Source organism: Hermetia illucens, chromosome 4, assembly GCF_905115235.1.
Source record: "Hermetia illucens chromosome 4, iHerIll2.2.curated.20191125, whole genome shotgun sequence".
In the NCBI taxonomy this organism is placed as follows: Eukaryota; Metazoa; Arthropoda; class Insecta; order Diptera; family Stratiomyidae; genus Hermetia; species Hermetia illucens.
The window spans coordinates 79,460,784-79,478,173 of NC_051852.1; the positions used below are offsets into that span (position 1 = coordinate 79,460,784).

Below are 17,390 nucleotides of genomic sequence, written 5' to 3' on the forward strand. Positions count from 1 at the left end.
TTTAGATATCGACTTTCTATGATATTGAAATCTGCCTGATAATGGCAATTTTGACCTCTTTAATAATGGTAGGATTCTCTTCAAACTTTCCAGTATTGTGTCAATTATTGTCGTTTATTTTTGCTACACAATTTCGTTATACCAAGATCAGTTTAAGCGGGGTTCTTCGGCAAATTTCGAAAATATAGTGGTACGCGATTAATTAATGCATCACTCTAATTATATTTAGGTTGGAAGGTTAGGAACCGCAGTGGTCAGTATTACGACTGCCCGTGATTATTACCCTGATTTGACTCAAGTACTCGTTCAGAGCTGAGTTAACTAGAATCCGACACCCAGACTATACAAATCCCTCTCCTTCCAGCGAGATTTGAACCAAGATCTTCCATTGTGGCAGCTTAGTACTGTGACTACTAATTTCGTACACAATACACTTCTATTAACCTTATTTTAGGAAGCATCGAAATGAAACGTTTTTCGAGGCCTAAATTTTGCATAGAGATACCATCATATTTTTTTCAGATTGTTCTGTTGTCTCATTTCCAGTTTATACTTTTTAACCTTTCAATCCTCTACTTTGAATCCAGTAGCAAATTTAGGACGTTTTTCGCAAACTAACAGTTACAACTTTTCCTTTGATACTTTACATGACTATATTGGGGGAAAATCTTTACGCTTCCTCTTCGCTGCGGCGCTTTCTGCGCTTTCTGTGCAACGCAGCTGCTGGCTATGTTCTTTGAGCAGCATCGGTTTCAACTCTAAAGCCGCGTCAAGCGAGTTAGTCTCTTCACTAAAGCGTTTCCACCATAATCGTTAAGCTGTCTTGATATTTTTGTTTAGAGTTTTGGTGCCTCTTTATGCCAATTCCAACCTACAATCAAACTTTGAAGATCGGTTGAGAAGTACGCATATCGTCCTCCTTTGTTATCCAAAACCTGAGTTCCACCATGTTGTTTTTTGACTTGTTTGTGTGAACAGCTCTCTTCAAAAGCTTCTCTCCGGTTCTCAGCTCTATTTTGTACGTCGCCCAATCTGTCTTGCGGATTCTGAAATGGAGTGGTTGAAAGTGAACCCATGTCCATTAAATCCATGCGCATGTGATGCGAACACGTAATATGCTTTAATACTTTCGATGGCCTGTCGTCAGACCACGCTAAGAAAAGTGGGTCCATTACCCAATTTCAGAACCTGCAATTCGGTTCATACCAGATACTCTAATCGTATCGATCCTCTGGCATTGATGTTGAAACATCGCCAACACATTTGGTGATTGTCAACACCATATTCTGCTATTGCTTCCATGCGTTTACTTTTGGCATATTGAATAGCTGTGATGAATGTTCCACTGGGAACTTTGCCCAAGTCATGGAGAAAATAAGCAGAACACCAACGAATCTCTTTATGTCGCTGTTAACTTTTAATGGTTAGCTAACTAAGACAACCTGAAGGTCTTTTGAAACTACCACGTAGAAGCGGGGTATGCTTCCAGTGGCTTGGAATAGGTTAACGTATCGGAATAATGCCCTAATTTCACCACCAACAACCCATGGTTTTTGCATAACGTATATAAATGTTTTGGAACGATCCGAAAATTAGTGCGCTCCAGAATGCTAAAAATTTATTTTGTGAAATATGGCACCTAATCTATACTTCATACGGAGATACCGCGGATTGCACATCCCTTTCACTGGCCTTAGGAACTATCACTTGTTACGTGACAATACCAAGTCTGTAGTAAAGCTGGCAGCCCGTTTGTTTATATTATGGAAAATTCGCAGGCTATTGACTCCCCTTTCTACTTTGCTGTCTAGTAACATCAAAGAAGAGGTGGACACCACGTTCCAGAGAAAATACTCTTTGGACGATATTAAATCCGAGTTCCACTTCAGGTTAACCCTGAACACGCAATCAAGACATAGGAAGGGGAAATCATTGGTGTTTTCGTCGGCCGTAATATTTTATGGTATACACCTACCGACTCCAAATAGAGCTTGATGCCTTGCGATGATGTAGTCCTTATAAGTAAGGGATGAGAGATGTTTGCACTGCTCAATAACGTCACTATCTGGGTTAGTGTCGTCATGGAAACCTTGACTGCAAAAGACAAATTGGCCTCTGTGCACAATCTAGACTATGGTCCTCTATGCCCCTAGAGGGCTGAACCCTCTTTGCTACCCTTTGGGCTGAGGAATTGGGATCGTCCGAGAACCAATGCCTTTAGTCACAGATGCCCAGACTCCATGGCGACATCTTAACCCCTCTAACAATTCAGCCTTCCATATGAGTAGCAACACATATCGATGAACCTTCCCTTGGGGTTTCAATTATCGCTGGCCTTCAGGTTGCATTTCTGGTTCCCTAGACCACCTTGACAACAACTTAGCCAATCTTATAAATGGGGGATAATGCGTCAACGTACGTCCGATTCTGCTTCCTTCCTTTCTTAAATCGAGAGCCATCGGGCCAAAGTCCACGAATCAATGAAAGAGAAAAATCGCCAACAAAGCATCATGAAGGACACCACCCATAACAAAAAGGAGTAGTATCGCAGAATGAAACCTTGTCGGACTCCGGAATGCTCCTCCTGCAAAGAGCACTACAGATAGGCTACCGTTTAGGCTGTCGAAAACCTTTTTCAAAACGAGTGGAAGCAGGTGACGTGATCTGAATATTACACACTACTCCACAGTGACCCACAAAGTGTTGATCAGGTCAGTGGCGGAATATTCAAAACGAAAACTAGCTTGTTTTCTGTCGTTCACGCTTTCGAAATGTTTTTTCTTCCTAGTTAATAGAGATGGTTTCACTTTTATTTGGAGGAGCGGTTCGCATCTGCATGTTGCGGCTCGATATCCTAGATGAGAAGCTTACCCTTAACTACCTTCACCGGACCATCGAAGGACTTTTAAGTTTCTTCGTGATGCGGTACACGGTACTGAAATCAATGTTATTTGTGACAGCTTCCCTGACCAACACAATAATGAAATCCTTTTTGTCACGGCGCACGATATGCTGCACCTCCCTGACGATCGTCAACCAGATTCCGGAAGCGGACCCTGTTGGGCTTCGGGAGACGAGACTCTCTATCCATACGAGTAGACGTATAAAGTTAACATCAACCCAATTTATATGGCCATACTTCCTACAAAATCCAAACCTTTTTTTGTGATACGAAACTTTACATCAAATTCTGAAAATACAATACTGTTGCCACCCAACAATAATATAATTAATATTATAATTTTATATTATAATTTTTCACTGTACAACAGATATGATTTTCATGATTGACTTCCGATAGGTCGCCTTTAAATCTCTACAGGTATTCGCCTCACGACTTTGGACTCTATTTCCTTTAGCAATGCTTCTATGCATTACTTTGTCCGTTTCAGGAAATTGGTGAGCTTATATGAAGCGAAACTGAAAAGTTTATTGCAAATCCTACTATTATTGATAAAGTCAAAATAGATCAAATTAAAAATCTTTTGATTTTATACAACAACAACGTAAACTATTCGACGTTTCTTGCTTTAAATCAAATTGATTTAAGGCAGAAAGGAGCGATAAGCGCAAAGAGACAGACTAAAATATCTTTCTACTTCAAAAGAGTGTAATTACAATAATGCAAAGCATTATGTCATTAGTTACCTTATCTATTTGAGTCATGTTTATAGTATGTAAAGTTATCTACATTACGAAATATATCCAATACGTATGTGTATGCATGCTTCTTGTCTTACGGATAATTCGAATTTTGGATAATTATAAGTTTCCCACTGGTCCCTTTGATTTCGAACATGATTCCATTCCAAAAATTGTATATGTGTAGAATTGTATTTCTGGTTATATGCATATTCATGGCTTTCTTGTATTTTAACTTGTAGAGAAGAAAACCTATTGTACACGTACGCGTATTTCCCAACTTCTACCTTGATCCTTATTTTTTAGTACATTCGCAAGCTTCATAGCAAATAAATCGGCTTATATAGCCTACGGTGAATAGCTGCCATATTGATCCTCCTTACACTGTTAAAAAAGTAGATATTTTGATGCCCTTCTGTTGAACGTTGTATTTTCCCGAGATCAAAAGATTTTTCGTACGATCTTCTAAAGCTAGTTCCTTTCTTAAGGGGGTCATCCCGTGTGTCAGATCCGACGAATTGATTTTCCTTTTCTGGCCTCAATTGTGTCTAGATATAGGGTAGAATATATGAGGAAAGTGATTTGTTGATATTCGGAGTCGTTCAGAAATTACAGTGTTAAACAAGTAAAATGTTCATGCCAGGTTTAGGTCGATCGGCGTAATAAAGCGCGTATTTATCGGTCCGAATGACTTCGGTAAAATCGTAAGAATTGAAGCCAAGGCTTTCCATGAGTTTCTTCAAGAAACCTAAGGTTTATGGATTAGATTTAGCAGATTAATGGTCAGTTAAGATTTTATGGTTAAAAATCGCATTCTATTTTTTAAATCCGTTTTTCTCGAAACTGCGTTCCCAAAATCTATCTATCGAATTTTTTTCTTTGAAATTGATTTATTCAGAACATATTTTTACGTTCCGCAAACTAGGATAATTGGTAGTTTTTTTTATTCATTAAAGAAGCCTTGAAAAAGCACCAAAATTCACAAAAAAAGTTTTACAAAGCACCAAAAATTTATCTTGCAATATTTTTTAATAATCCTAGTTTGCGTAAGTAAGTCCCCAAGTTAAAATACCATTTGATCTTTTTCTTTAAGATGATAACAGTGGCCTCTAGCGTCGCAGCGGAAAAACACCTTTTTTTGAAGATGGGTGTATAAGTTGCTCTGTATTTTAGTAATGAACTATGCTACTGAGCTGGAAAAATTGCTACTCAAGATATTAATAAATATATGGTGAAAAATTCGTCGTTATCCAGTTCTTCAGAAAAAATTTCTAAAAAAGCGAAAAAACGGCCTTCACACGGGATGATCCCCTTAAGAAGTAGTTGAAACAAAAATATTTTTCAGCGCTATACTCTACCTGCTCAAACCAGTATTTTTTCTTGTCAAATTTTCTATGTCTGCCACTGTATCTTCTGTGGGTTATTCTTCTTAGCCAATGCAAGCAATGAATAAGGTTACTTATAAGGAGTATGCAATTAATAAATTGGCAGTAATATGTTCTTAAAATAATGAAAATTCGATTTTGTATGGATTTTTAATTGATTAAACAATGAATTTGTTTCAGCATACTACAAAAGAAAACGATCTATCCGTCGTGAATGCTAGCTTCCATGTTACCCACTGGTCAGTGCAACCATATGGAACTGGTATCTCACGTATGAAGTATGTAGGCTATGTCTTTGGTGGCGATGTCCTTCGATTCTTCCATGGAGGGGATGAGTGTCTAACAATACCAAGTACATGGACCAAAGAGATAGGACAAAAGTAAGTTGTTAAAAGTTTAAGTTTAGAATTTCTTGACTGCTATAAGTACACAAATGAATTCAATTCAATGATGGAACTTCCTTGTAGCATTGTAATTTACGAAGGAGGATCTGTAATGAGCCAGGCTCGTTCACTATGGCGACTAGAACTTGCCCGAACGAAGTGGACTGGAGGCTTTATCAACTGGTACCACCCGATGCGAATTCGACATATTACTACAGGACGATATTTAGGCGTTAACGAGAACAATGAACTTGTTCTGGTACATTCAAATACTGCCTTCCCACAATTAAAACTGGCTTATGAGATTTTTACTTCAATTCCAGCTTCGACGAGAGGAAGCAACAATAAGCTCTTCGACGTTCTGCCTGCGCCAGGAAAAGGACGATCAAAAAGTCGTCCTCGAAGACAAAGATCTGGAAATAATCGGTTCGCCGATTATCAAATATGGTGATTCTACGGTCATCGTACAACATTCTGAGTCAGGATTGTGGTTGAGTTATAAAAGTTACGAAACAAAAAAAAAAGGCGTTGGCAAAGTTGAGGAGAAACAAGCTATATTGCACGAAGAAGGAAAAATGGATGACGGGCTAGACTTCTCAAGATCTCAAGAAGAGGAGTCCAAGACAGCTCGCGTTATCCGCAAATGCAGCAGTTTGTTCACGAGTTTTATTAAGTATTCAAATAACCTTTAACCTAGGCTACAGTAATAACTTTAAAAAATGCTTTTTTAGTGGCCTTGAAACTTTGCAAGGGAATCGTCGCCATTCTATGTTCTTTCATACAGTGAACCTGGGCGAGATGGTCATGTGCCTTGAGGACCTTATAAATTATTTTTCCCAGCCTGATGATGATATGGGTGAGTGTGTACAAAATTTGGCCTATTATAAAGCCGGAAAACCTTGAACCTTTAACAAACTCATCTATATATAATTTAATCAAATAGTATATGCTGTAAAAGTAGACATAGTAATTTGGAAAAGAGAGAACGTAGCAAATTAATCCTTCAAATAATTAACAAATACACATAAATTGTGTATGAATAAAAATTTCGTTCATACTATTTATTTAATTAAGCAGTTTCGGCCCAAACTAGAGTCTTTCAAAATTTCGTTTATTAAATTTTCATGAAAAGGGCCTCGTTTTGAGCTGAAATATTACAATTAAATAAATAAAATGGGCAGGACCTAATCACTGCGTGTTTCGCCATACATCCAACGCAACCTCTTTGCCTCCATTACGATGAGGCGGAGTTCATTATATTTAATGTCGGCAACACTTGGTACCACAGTAAGGAACTGCCCTCTTACGAATCAAGCCAGACTGTTGCTTCCAAAGACCAGTTTCGATGTCGTACTGCATTGCTAGGGTTCATTCGCTTGATTGTCTCTTCAATTTCCGTGATGCTCACAAACGACGCCAGTGCTTTTGGAAGTTTTGGATGAGCAAATTCTTCGGTTGAAACCTGCTCCAAGTTGACCGGAGCCGTATTTCGTTCGAATATGTATCACTCTTGGAAACGTGCGGGTGTGGTTTAGATATTTACACAAAATACGTGTGACGGACAGACATCTAGGCAGACAGTAAACCGATTTTAACAACGGTATAAACTAATGTAATGGATTAGCGTTCTTTTTAATAGGCCTGTTTTTTAAGGTTTTGTGTAAACACAAAACCTTATTAACATCTATTTTCTGTCTGTTTTTTTAAGGAGGTGGAAATCTTCAAAAGACTCTAGCCTGGGCACGCCAGAGTGTGGGATTTTTAAATACTAAAACCACCCCCAACTCCCCCCTACCCCGTGGAACCACCTTTAGGTATTACATCACGGGGCGGAGTTAGCTTACTTTAGCTCGGTCTCCTTCCGTCTTCCCGCCGGGTTCGTAACCGCGCCTTCTTCACTTCTTCTGCTTTTCGTAGTTTCTCCTAGATTACTGCGACCATGGAATTGATCGCATCCCAATCTTTCTGGCAAGCTACGATTCTCCGGACAAAATTTTCCGGTGATAGCACTTCACCTAGAGTTTCCTCTAGGCTCCTCGTTTCTTGCACGAACCTAGGATATTGGAAGACTACGTGCGCTGGGTCCTCTAGGACCCCGTCGCAGTTTGGACAATTAGGTGAGGGGTCCAATTTAAACCTGTACAGGTATTGACGGTATCCTCCATGGCCGGTGGGAAATTGGGTGAGATTATAATTGATCTCCCCATGCTTTTTCTCCAGGCACTCCCTGATGGAAGGGATCAACCTGTAAGTCCAACGACCCTTCTCTGACTGGTCCCATCGCTGTTGCCATCTGCTTATGGATCTCTCCCTTTCGGTTTTTTTTCCTGCGATAAGGGAGAGATGGACCTGGTGTTATAAATGTTCATCATTTCGGTTACCAAGATGTCAATCGGCAACATTCCCGAGATGACGAACGCCGCATCGTCTGACACGGTCCTGAAGGCAGAACACACCCTTCACGCTGTTCTTCTATAAACCGTACTCAGTTTATATGCATTGCCTAAAACCTATAGTGCGTTTCCCCAAACTGGGGCTGCATACAGCATGATAGAACTCACCACCCTGGCTATCAACAGCCTGGAAGTATGCCGCGGTCCTCCTACATTCGGCATCATCTATACTCGTGGTGGATGCTTTTTTGTAAGTATGCTCTCGATCGGTCCGATCGATGCCACTAGTGCATGCCTTCGCGAAGTGTCCAAACATTAGGCATTTGAAGCACCTCTTTAAACAGATCTGCTCCCTTAGCCGGCGAACCTTTCCCACGGCCAACAACTTCTGCGCTGACTCCACTGGCAGTCGCATTGTGGCGGTTTGAGTACCACCATACGCTTTTCTTAGGCTCACGATAGATCCTTCGTGAATTCCTTCAAATTGAATTGTTGCTTCAAGGCAGTGCAGATCTCTTCACTGGATGTTACCTCATCGAGATCCTTGCACTGGATGTAGATCTGATGTTTTTGGGAGCAAACCGCGACATTCCCAAGTGAGTTTACAATTTGGTTACGAAAGCCGTCAGTTTTCCCCACGCTAGATTTTTTCAGCTCAAACATGAGATCCCCCTTCTGGCTCCTCCGGATTTTGCCCACATTTCCCCCTAGGTCTTTTAGGTCAGGGTCAGATTTCACCTTCTTCAGTATCTCCGCATATGTTAGATCTCCTCTGCTGGAGATTACAATTGCCTCTGGGCGAATTCGCATCTTTGGTTTCTTTTCCCTTTTCTTGTTCACGATCTTAGTCCAACCACCGCTCTTATTTTCGTTCGGTTTCGCTTCGCTAACCGACGTTCTTACTTTGGACACTTGGACCCTTCTGAACTTTTAGTTCCGTTTGTTGGACTGGTCGAGACTCCTTTTTAAGGTTTTGTGTGAAACAAAACCTTATTAGAATCGATTCAATGTCTGTCTGTCCGTCTGTCTGTCTGTCTGTCTGTCTGTCTTTTTTTTTTTTTTTTTTTTTTTTTTTTTTTTTTTTTTTCGGCGTTGGAAGGTGGAAAGGTTTAAAACCTACTGCTGGCTCCTGCCACGCAGTTATGTGAGACTTCTACTCACTAAAACCACCTCCTTCTCATTCCACTCTCCCCACGGAACTCCTATCAAGTATTGCATCGCGGGGCTGGATCAGCTTTTAGCTGCGGCTCATTATGGTTCTCTCCCTTTCTTGTTTTCGTCGTAGTTCTTCCTGCCTAAGCTGTTGGTGAATAGCTTGTAGTTCCCTTACAACCTGGTTCCAGGCATCCGTTGACTCCAGCATAAACTCCACAATGTTTTCGGGTGTTAAACGCCTGTCTGCGACCGCTTCCATTCTTGTTCGGTGCGCGGTGAACCTGGGGCAATCAAATATGACATGCTCCGCATTCTCAGCCACGTTACCACATCTTGGGCAGCATGGTGATTCGTCGTGACCAAATCGATGTAAATAAGCACGATAACCTCCATGTCCACTCAAGAATTGTGTTAGCTCGTGGCTTAATTCCCCATGGTTTCGTTCAAACCATCTCCGAATATCCGGAATGATGCGGTATGTCCAACGAGCATTTTGGGACTCGTCCCATCGCTGTTGCCACCGTTCGATAGATTCCCACCGTGCCAGCTGCCGTCGAAATGCGCTAGACTCTCCAGCTGCATACGTTTTGTCGTAGAGTCGCCGACTTTCCTTCGCCAAGATGTCTATGGGGAGCATCCCTGCTAGTACATATGCCGCTTCTCCTGATGTTGTCCGATATGCACTGCATACCCGGAGTGCACTTAACCGATACGCCATTCCCAATTTTCGGCAGTTCACTTTGTTATTCAGAGCAGTTGCCCAAACTGGAGCTGCGTAGAGTAGCACGGAGCTGACTACCCTGGAGAGCAGAAGACGTCGACTTTGTCTTGGCCCACCAATGTTCGGTAGTATCCTCGACATCGTTGTAGCGATGGAAGACGCTTTAGTTGCGGCGTACTCAATGTGTCTTTTGAAGTTGAGTCTTCTGTCAATAATTACTCCCAAGTATTTGAGCGATGGTTGGGAGTAAATTGTCTTTCCGCCAACTTTGATTTTCACAGTTGTGTTCTTTCTTCTCTTGCTAATGAGAACTACTTCTGTTTTATGCTCGGCAAGTGAAAGGCCAGAATTTCTCAACCAGGAATTGATCTCCCATATCGCTTCATTTGCATAGATCTCGATCTCATCTTGGTGCTTTGCAACCACCGTTATTCCGATATCATCGGCGAAGCCAATAGTTGTCACGTTGTCCGGTAGGCGTAGCGTCAACACTCCATCGTACATAACTAGCCACAGCAAGGGACCCAGGACAGAACCCTGTGGCACTCCGCAAGTTGTCGGGAATATTTTTAGCCCATCGTCCGAGTCGCAGTAAAGTCTCCTCCCAAGGAGAAACTCGACTACAATGCGTACAATGTACTTCGGGGCTTGTATCTTGTCGAGTGCCTCGATGATTTTATTCCATTTTGCACTATTGAACGCATTTTTTACGTCGAGGGTTATTACTGCGCAGCTTTTTCCTTCTTCTATTGCAGCCTGAGCCAAGCCAGTCAGCATGCTGATTGCGTCGACAGTTGATTTTGCCTTACGAAATCCGAATTGTTTGTCGGAAAGGCCTCCTTCCTTTTCCGCAACAGCGAGCAGTCTGTTATATATTACTCGTTCAAAAAGTTTGCCAATGGTATTGACCAGACATATCGGCCTATATGAGGAGGGGTCACCCAATGGTTTACCTGCCTTCGGAATGAGTATTAGCTTTTGTACCTTCCATTGCTCGGGGAATTCTCCTTCCCTAAGGCATGCCGTGAAAACTTGGGCAAACATACCTGGTGCTGTCCTGGCGGCTACTTTCAGGGCAATGTTAGGGATTCCATCCGGTCCTGGAGTCTTTTTTTCAACCAATCTTTTTGCTGCGTCTAGAACCTCCTCATTTTCCACTATTGGAACTTCGTCGGGATTTAACTGTACTGCAGGTAAACTTGTACCATTCAGATCCACTGGGAATAGAGTGTTCACTATATTCTGCAACAACTCTGGGCAAGTAATCGGTGGGGAGCGCTCGCCTTTTAGTGATGACATCACTGACCTATATGCGCCACCCCAGGGGTCGGAATCAGCTTCAGTACACATCCGCTTGAAATGTTCGGATTTGCTCCTTGCGATAGCTACTTGCAATTTTTTCCTCGCATCTTTATATTGCACGTGTAGCTCCTCGAACTCAGGTCGGTTTCTTCTGCGCTGGGAGCGTCTCCTAGCTTTGAGACACTTTTTCCGGCATTCCTCAATTTCGGAATTCCACCAAAAATTAGGATTTCGTCTTCGGAAAGTGCTACGTCGAGGCATAGCGGCATCGCATGCCCGCTGCAATTTTTCCACGACCTGTGAAACTTTGTTTTGTGCGCTTCCCGATAGCAATGTATCTTCCAGAAGTACCTCCTTGAACATTTCTGCGTCGAATTTCTTAGTTACCCAGCTCATCGTTATTCGTGTGAATGGCTTCAAATTATTCCTTTGCGAGGTTTGTCTGTCTGTCTGTCTGTCTGTCTGTCCGTCTGTCTGTCTGTCTGTCTGTCACAGCAGATTTATTCGGAAACGGCTGAACCGATTGTCACGAAAATTGGTAGGAGTGTGTGATCTGCCGTTCCCTTTACATGCAGCAACCGACGCCATTTTGTGTTAAGTTTAAGGGGGGGCTCCCCATACATGTGAAAGGAGGGTGCAAAATTTTTTTTCATAAAATGTGGCCATGTGGGGTATCAAATGAAAGGTCCCAATTAGTACTTTTCGAAACTGGTTCAATATTTGATATTGAGTGAAACATAGGGGAGTGAGGGCTCAAAATATGACCCCCAAAAAGTGTAACAGGTCTCGTTCTCAGAACCTATCCAACCGAAAAATCTGAAAAAAATCTCAGTAGCGCATCTCTACGAAATCTAGGCCTCAAAATATATCCGGTTTCGATATCTGCACAAATAAAGTTAATAATAGTATATTTCCACATTTTAGAAATTTACCCGGTACCCCTCTTATGTTCATTCTCGGAGTACAAAATTTGGCATGCGTGTAATGAAGAACATAGTGCACAGTTTGGTCAAGTTTGAAGAAAATCCAACTATTATTAACAAAGTTATAGGGGGTGAAACTTCACAATTTTTCGTGAATTTCGTGCACTCTATAACCTGCATGACGTCATCATCACATATCAATTCGTCAATACCACAACGAAATGAGTTCTTATCAATTGGGTCGCAGAGAATTATTTTGTTTTATTTATTATTTATTTATTTATTTATTTTTAGTTATTTGTCAACCAGACATATGCGTATGTAGGTATATAATATATGCGTGCTAATGAACATTTCGGGTAGTGCCTAATTCAAATAGATATAAGAAGTAAATCGGAAATATGGGTACGATCAATTTATATACGTGCATATATGTGTACAGTATTCGGAAATAGGCAGTTTGTTTGTTTAGAGTGAGCGTAACATCTACGGCTGTAATATGTACGTATGTCTCGTAATTTTGTAGCTGTATACGGATAGAAAAATATGCGTTGAAATTTCTTAGATAAGATGAACACAAAACCTTTATATCCGAAGCACGAGCTTCCGGTATTCCGACTTGTTTATATTTGATGTTGGTTAAATTGTTTTCATTCGCTAATAATATTAAACTCAGAGCGTGAAGCGTATGAGGTTGACCAACACAGGGCTTTCCATCAAATGATTTATTTAAATCGCTTTCTAGAAAATAGAGGGCAATGGAATTTTTAGCTATATTACACGGAGCTGTCGTGCACTCGTCGCTCCTCACATCTTTTTCTTTTCCTTCAGCCTTCAGTTCACTAGCCGGGTCGGCTCGTGATGATCGGTTTCGTCATTTTATTTTATCAAATGCCTGATCAGGATGTAATCGCGAGACCTTTAAATCCCCATCCAGCGTATCAAGCCACCATTGTTTTGGCCGGCCTTTTGGTTGCTTACCATTGCTTTCGATGTTCTGATCAATACTGGTTGTTGAATTCTCGTTCGCGTGAATTACGTGACCACATCATCGAAAACGCCTATCTTGCAGTTTTTCCACGATCGATGCAAACCCATATCGATCGCGGATATTCTCATTTCAGACGTAATCAAAACGTGTCACGCCACCAGTGCAATGCAACATCTTCGTCCCCATTACCGCAAGATGCCGTTCATTGTCCTTTATAGTCGGCAAACACTCAGAACTATAGAGAGTGGCAGACGGACGACATTGCAGTAAATTTTAGATTTGGGACGTACGCTGATACGTCGATCACAAAGAACACCAGTTGGGGAATGCTACTTCATCCAGGTTGCATTAATGCGTGAAACAATTTCATTACGCAGTTCTCCATTGGCTAATAGCGTTGACTCGAGATATTTAAATCGCTGAGTTCTGGCAATGGCAGTAACCTGCCCTTCGAGATACTTAAATCCCTCAGTTCTGGCAATGGCAGTAACCTGCCCAGAACTGAGCGATTTCAATATCTCGGGTCAGCCAATGGGGAACTACGTTATGCTCCTCACATAGGGAAACACAAAACCTTTTATACCTGAAGCGTCAAGCTTCCGGTTTCCCGACTTGTTTCCTTTTTGGTGCCTGTTGATTCCCCAAAGCTTCGTTTTCTTTATTCCGCACTCGCTTACTTGATCGAAGATCGATGACCTTGTGCTTTAGTGTCACTTGGTTCGCCTGTGACACTGTTGGGGCTGGGATGTCCGGCTTTTCCTTAGGCTTTGTTACTTCTTCCTGGGACCTAATGTAAAGCACCCTGATGGCTCTCACCATGTTCCTAATGGCTTGGTGCACGTTGTGCTTGTCCTTGATGAATTCGGACAGCTCAACTATTTTAATCCCAGGCTGCATAAAAGCTCTTCTGGGTCAGGGCTCCGTTCTCGGTGGGTCTTGGCCAGATTACTCCTTTCACTGACTCCTTCGCCTTTTTCAATTACTGACCCCCCATGGACTTTCTCTTTTGCCGGCTTTGGTCCGTCCGCCACACGCATTTCTCTCGGAGACCGTTATAGCGATTGACACCAAATCTGGTAGAAAGGTAGGAATTGTGAACGCTCACACAGACAGTGTGCTACATCCTTTTACGTTGAATTTAGGGGGGTGTAAAATTTTTTTTCATCAAATATAGTCACGTGGGGTGTCAAATTAAAAGTCTCGGTTAGTACTTTTCGAAGCCGGTCTTAGTTTTGACATTTGTTGGAAAAGTGGGGCGTGCGGGAGGTTGAAAGTGATCATTTCTTTAACGGAGCCATTCTCAGAAACTATCCAACCAAAAAATCTGAAAAAAATCAAGCGGCTGCCACTATATGATGCCTGGGCTCCAAATACCTTCCATACCGATATCTGTTCAAATAAAGTTAATAGTAGTATATTACTATATTTTTTATAATTGGCTGGAAATCCCCCCTTAAGTTCATCCTAGCACCACGGAATTTTGCAGGGGTGTAGGCTATAATGTAGAGCATAATCTTGCCAAGATTCGTGGAAATCGCACTATTACTAACAAAGTTATAATACATCAAAGTGAATATATGGATATATTACGTGCTACGTACTAAGAAATACACAAAACCTTTCGTACCTGAAGCGTCCAGCTTCCGGTTTCCCGACTTATTCCTAAAATCCATTCAGTTAATTAACAAATATCGCGTCATCGACGGCATGTTCCTATTTTGTCTCTGGTACGACTCTCTTCCGTTGACTTCATATTCGATTTTCTCAAAATCGTATGCTCTGCCCACAGCACAGATTTTTCCCGCTTCAGTTTATAGCGAAGGTTTTATCTTTGCGCTAATTTTAAATAATCGATCATATTTAGCCACAATGGCTAAAATCGACTGAAAACTTGAAACTTTAGCTCTAACTTTACATTTTAATAGTTAACTTGTGCCGTAAGTTTATGATCGCAGTTCTAAAATAATCTTCTGAACTTAACTTAATTATTTCTGAAGCTGTATAAACACTAGTAATCTCTGTCATTACCAAAACCCCTCGCTCTTTCCAGAACATGAAGAAAAACAGAATCGCTTCCGTGCGCTCCGAAATCGGCAGGATCTCTTTCAGGAAGAAGGTGTTCTTAATTTGATCCTGGAAGCAATCGATAAAATCAACGTAATAACTTCACAAGGCTTTTTAGCCAGTTTTTTGGCTGGCGACGAAATGGGCCAAAGCTGGGACCTCATCTCTACATACTTGTACCAGCTCCTGGCTGCCATCATCAAAGGCAACCACACGAACTGCGCTCAGTTCGCCAACAGCAACCGACTCAACTGGCTCTTCTCTCGTTTGGGATCGCAAGCCTCGAGTGAAGGTTCTGGCATGTTGGATGTACTCCACTGTGTCCTGATCGATTCACCGGAAGCCTTGAATATGATGCGCGACGAACATATCAAAGTCATTATTTCCTTGTTAGAAAAACATGGGCGTGATCCGAAAGTTTTGGATGTACTTTGCTCACTATGTGTTGGTAACGGAGTTGCTGTGAGGTCATCGCAGAATAACATTTGCGACTATTTGTTACCGGGTAAGAACCTACTGCTGCAAACACAATTAGTGGATCATGTTGCAAGGTAAGTTGTCAAAACATTTAGAAGAAAAATATCCTAGGTTCAAACTATACTTTCCAGTATTCGTCCGAACATTTTCGTCGGTCGTGTGCAAGGCTCCGCAATGTATCAAAAGTGGTATTTCGAAGTTACCATGGATCATATCGAGCAGACCACTCATATGATGCCTCACTTGCGTATTGGGTGGGCCAATACATCTGGGTAAGTTGTACTAGGCTCATTTTATTTCGCTGCTCTAAACGAATTTATTTTAACATGGTCTTCAAGGTATGTCCCATATCCTGGTGGTGGTAAGAAATGGGGCGGTAATGGTGTTGGAGATGATTTATACTCATTTGGTTTCGATGGAGCCTTTCTTTGGACAGGGGGTCGGAAAACTCCAGTAGTTAATCAGGAGCCCATAGAACCATATATTCGGAAAAGTGATGTTATTGGAGTAGCACTCGACTTAACAGTTCCAATTATTACCTTTACTTTTAATGGTGCCAAAGTCCGCGGAAGTTTCCGAAATTTCAACTTGGATGGAATGTTTTTCCCGGTTATGAGTTGCTCATCGAAGATTAGCTGTCGTTTCCTTCTAGGCGGCGACCATGGTCGTTTGAAATATGCTCCGCCTCTAGGGTTCAGCCCACTTGTTCAGTGCCTTATGCCACATCAAATACTTAGCTTGGATCCTTGCTTTTATTTTGGAAATTTGAACAAAAACGTTTTGGCTGGGCCATGGCTAGTGGAAGATGATACTGCATTTGTTCCTAGCCCAGTAGACACTTCAGAAATTTTACTTCCATCGTCAGTTGATTCAATTAAAGAGAAGTTGGCTGAGAACATTCATGAAATGTGGGCCTTAAATAAAATAGAAGCTGGCTGGTCATGGGGCGAACATCGTGACGATTTACACCGCATACACCCATGCTTGACACAATTTGAAAAGCTCCCTGCACCAGAAAAACGTTACGATTGTCAACTAGCTGTTCAAACGTTGAAGTAAGTATTGATGTAATATTTGTCAGCAAGATAATGTCTCAACAATTCGAATTCATTTCAGAACTATCATAGCTTTGGGCTATTACATCACAGTAGATAAACCCCCGGCAAGAATTCGTCCAATTCGGCTTCCCAACGAACCATTCATGCAGGCAAACGGCTATAAACCAGCCCCCCTTGATCTAAGCGCTGTCACTTTATCACCCAAACTGGAAGAATTAGTTGATCAACTTGCTGAAAACACCCACAATCTTTGGGCCAAAGAAAGAATTCAACAAGGATGGACTTACGGTCTCAACGAAGACTCCGATAATTTAAGGAGCCCACATTTGGTTCCTTATTCGAAAGTCGATGAAGCTATCAAGAAAGCTAACCGTGATACAGCTTCTGAGACAGTACGAACCCTCCTTGTTTATGGTTATAATTTGGACCCACCAACTGGAGAAGGAAATGAAGCTCTAGTGGCTGAAGCTCTTCGCTTGAAACATGCTGCGTTCCGAACATATCGTGTTGAACGCAATTATGCCGTTACATCAGGGAAGTGGTATTTTGAATTTGAGGTGTTAACTGCAGGGCCCATGCGAGTAGGTTGGGCACGCGCCGATTGCCACCCCGGAACAATGCTGGGAAGTGATGATAGCACTTGGGCTTTTGACGGTTACAATGTGAGTAATTTTGGATCTTTTTTCGTTGCTCATCTTAAAATAATAAAAAGTAAATAGAAATAATTTCAAAGTAGAAATTTTAAAAAAGAAATTAGGAAGTTCGGAGAAATTTTTCATAAACAAATAGTTTACCATAAATATCAAAAACTTCCAGAAAAAGGCAAATATTCTCCAATTGCGTAAGATAATAGTGTAGTTACAAAATATCCTTGAACGGACGAAATTACTTTATAT

At 41.5% G+C, this 17,390-nt stretch overlaps 1 protein-coding gene across 15 annotated transcripts in view; it reads left to right on the forward strand.

Annotated features, from left to right (window-relative positions):
• The window catches only part of LOC119654291 (ryanodine receptor), a 136,420-nt gene that overhangs the window by 83,393 nt on the left and 35,637 nt on the right, over window positions 1-17,390 (forward strand). For all 15 annotated transcript variants that reach the window (XM_038059586.1, XM_038059592.1, XM_038059595.1 and 12 more), the window contains 8 exons: window positions 5,208-5,407; window positions 5,495-5,669; window positions 5,734-6,083; window positions 6,142-6,266; window positions 14,946-15,510; window positions 15,568-15,708; window positions 15,775-16,491; window positions 16,553-17,156. In XM_038059586.1, the coding sequence (XP_037915514.1) occupies window positions 5,208-5,407; window positions 5,495-5,669; window positions 5,734-6,083; window positions 6,142-6,266; window positions 14,946-15,510; window positions 15,568-15,708; window positions 15,775-16,491; window positions 16,553-17,156 (2,877 nt within the window). The remainder of the gene's footprint in view (window positions 1-5,207; window positions 5,408-5,494; window positions 5,670-5,733; window positions 6,084-6,141; window positions 6,267-14,945; window positions 15,511-15,567; window positions 15,709-15,774; window positions 16,492-16,552; window positions 17,157-17,390) is intronic.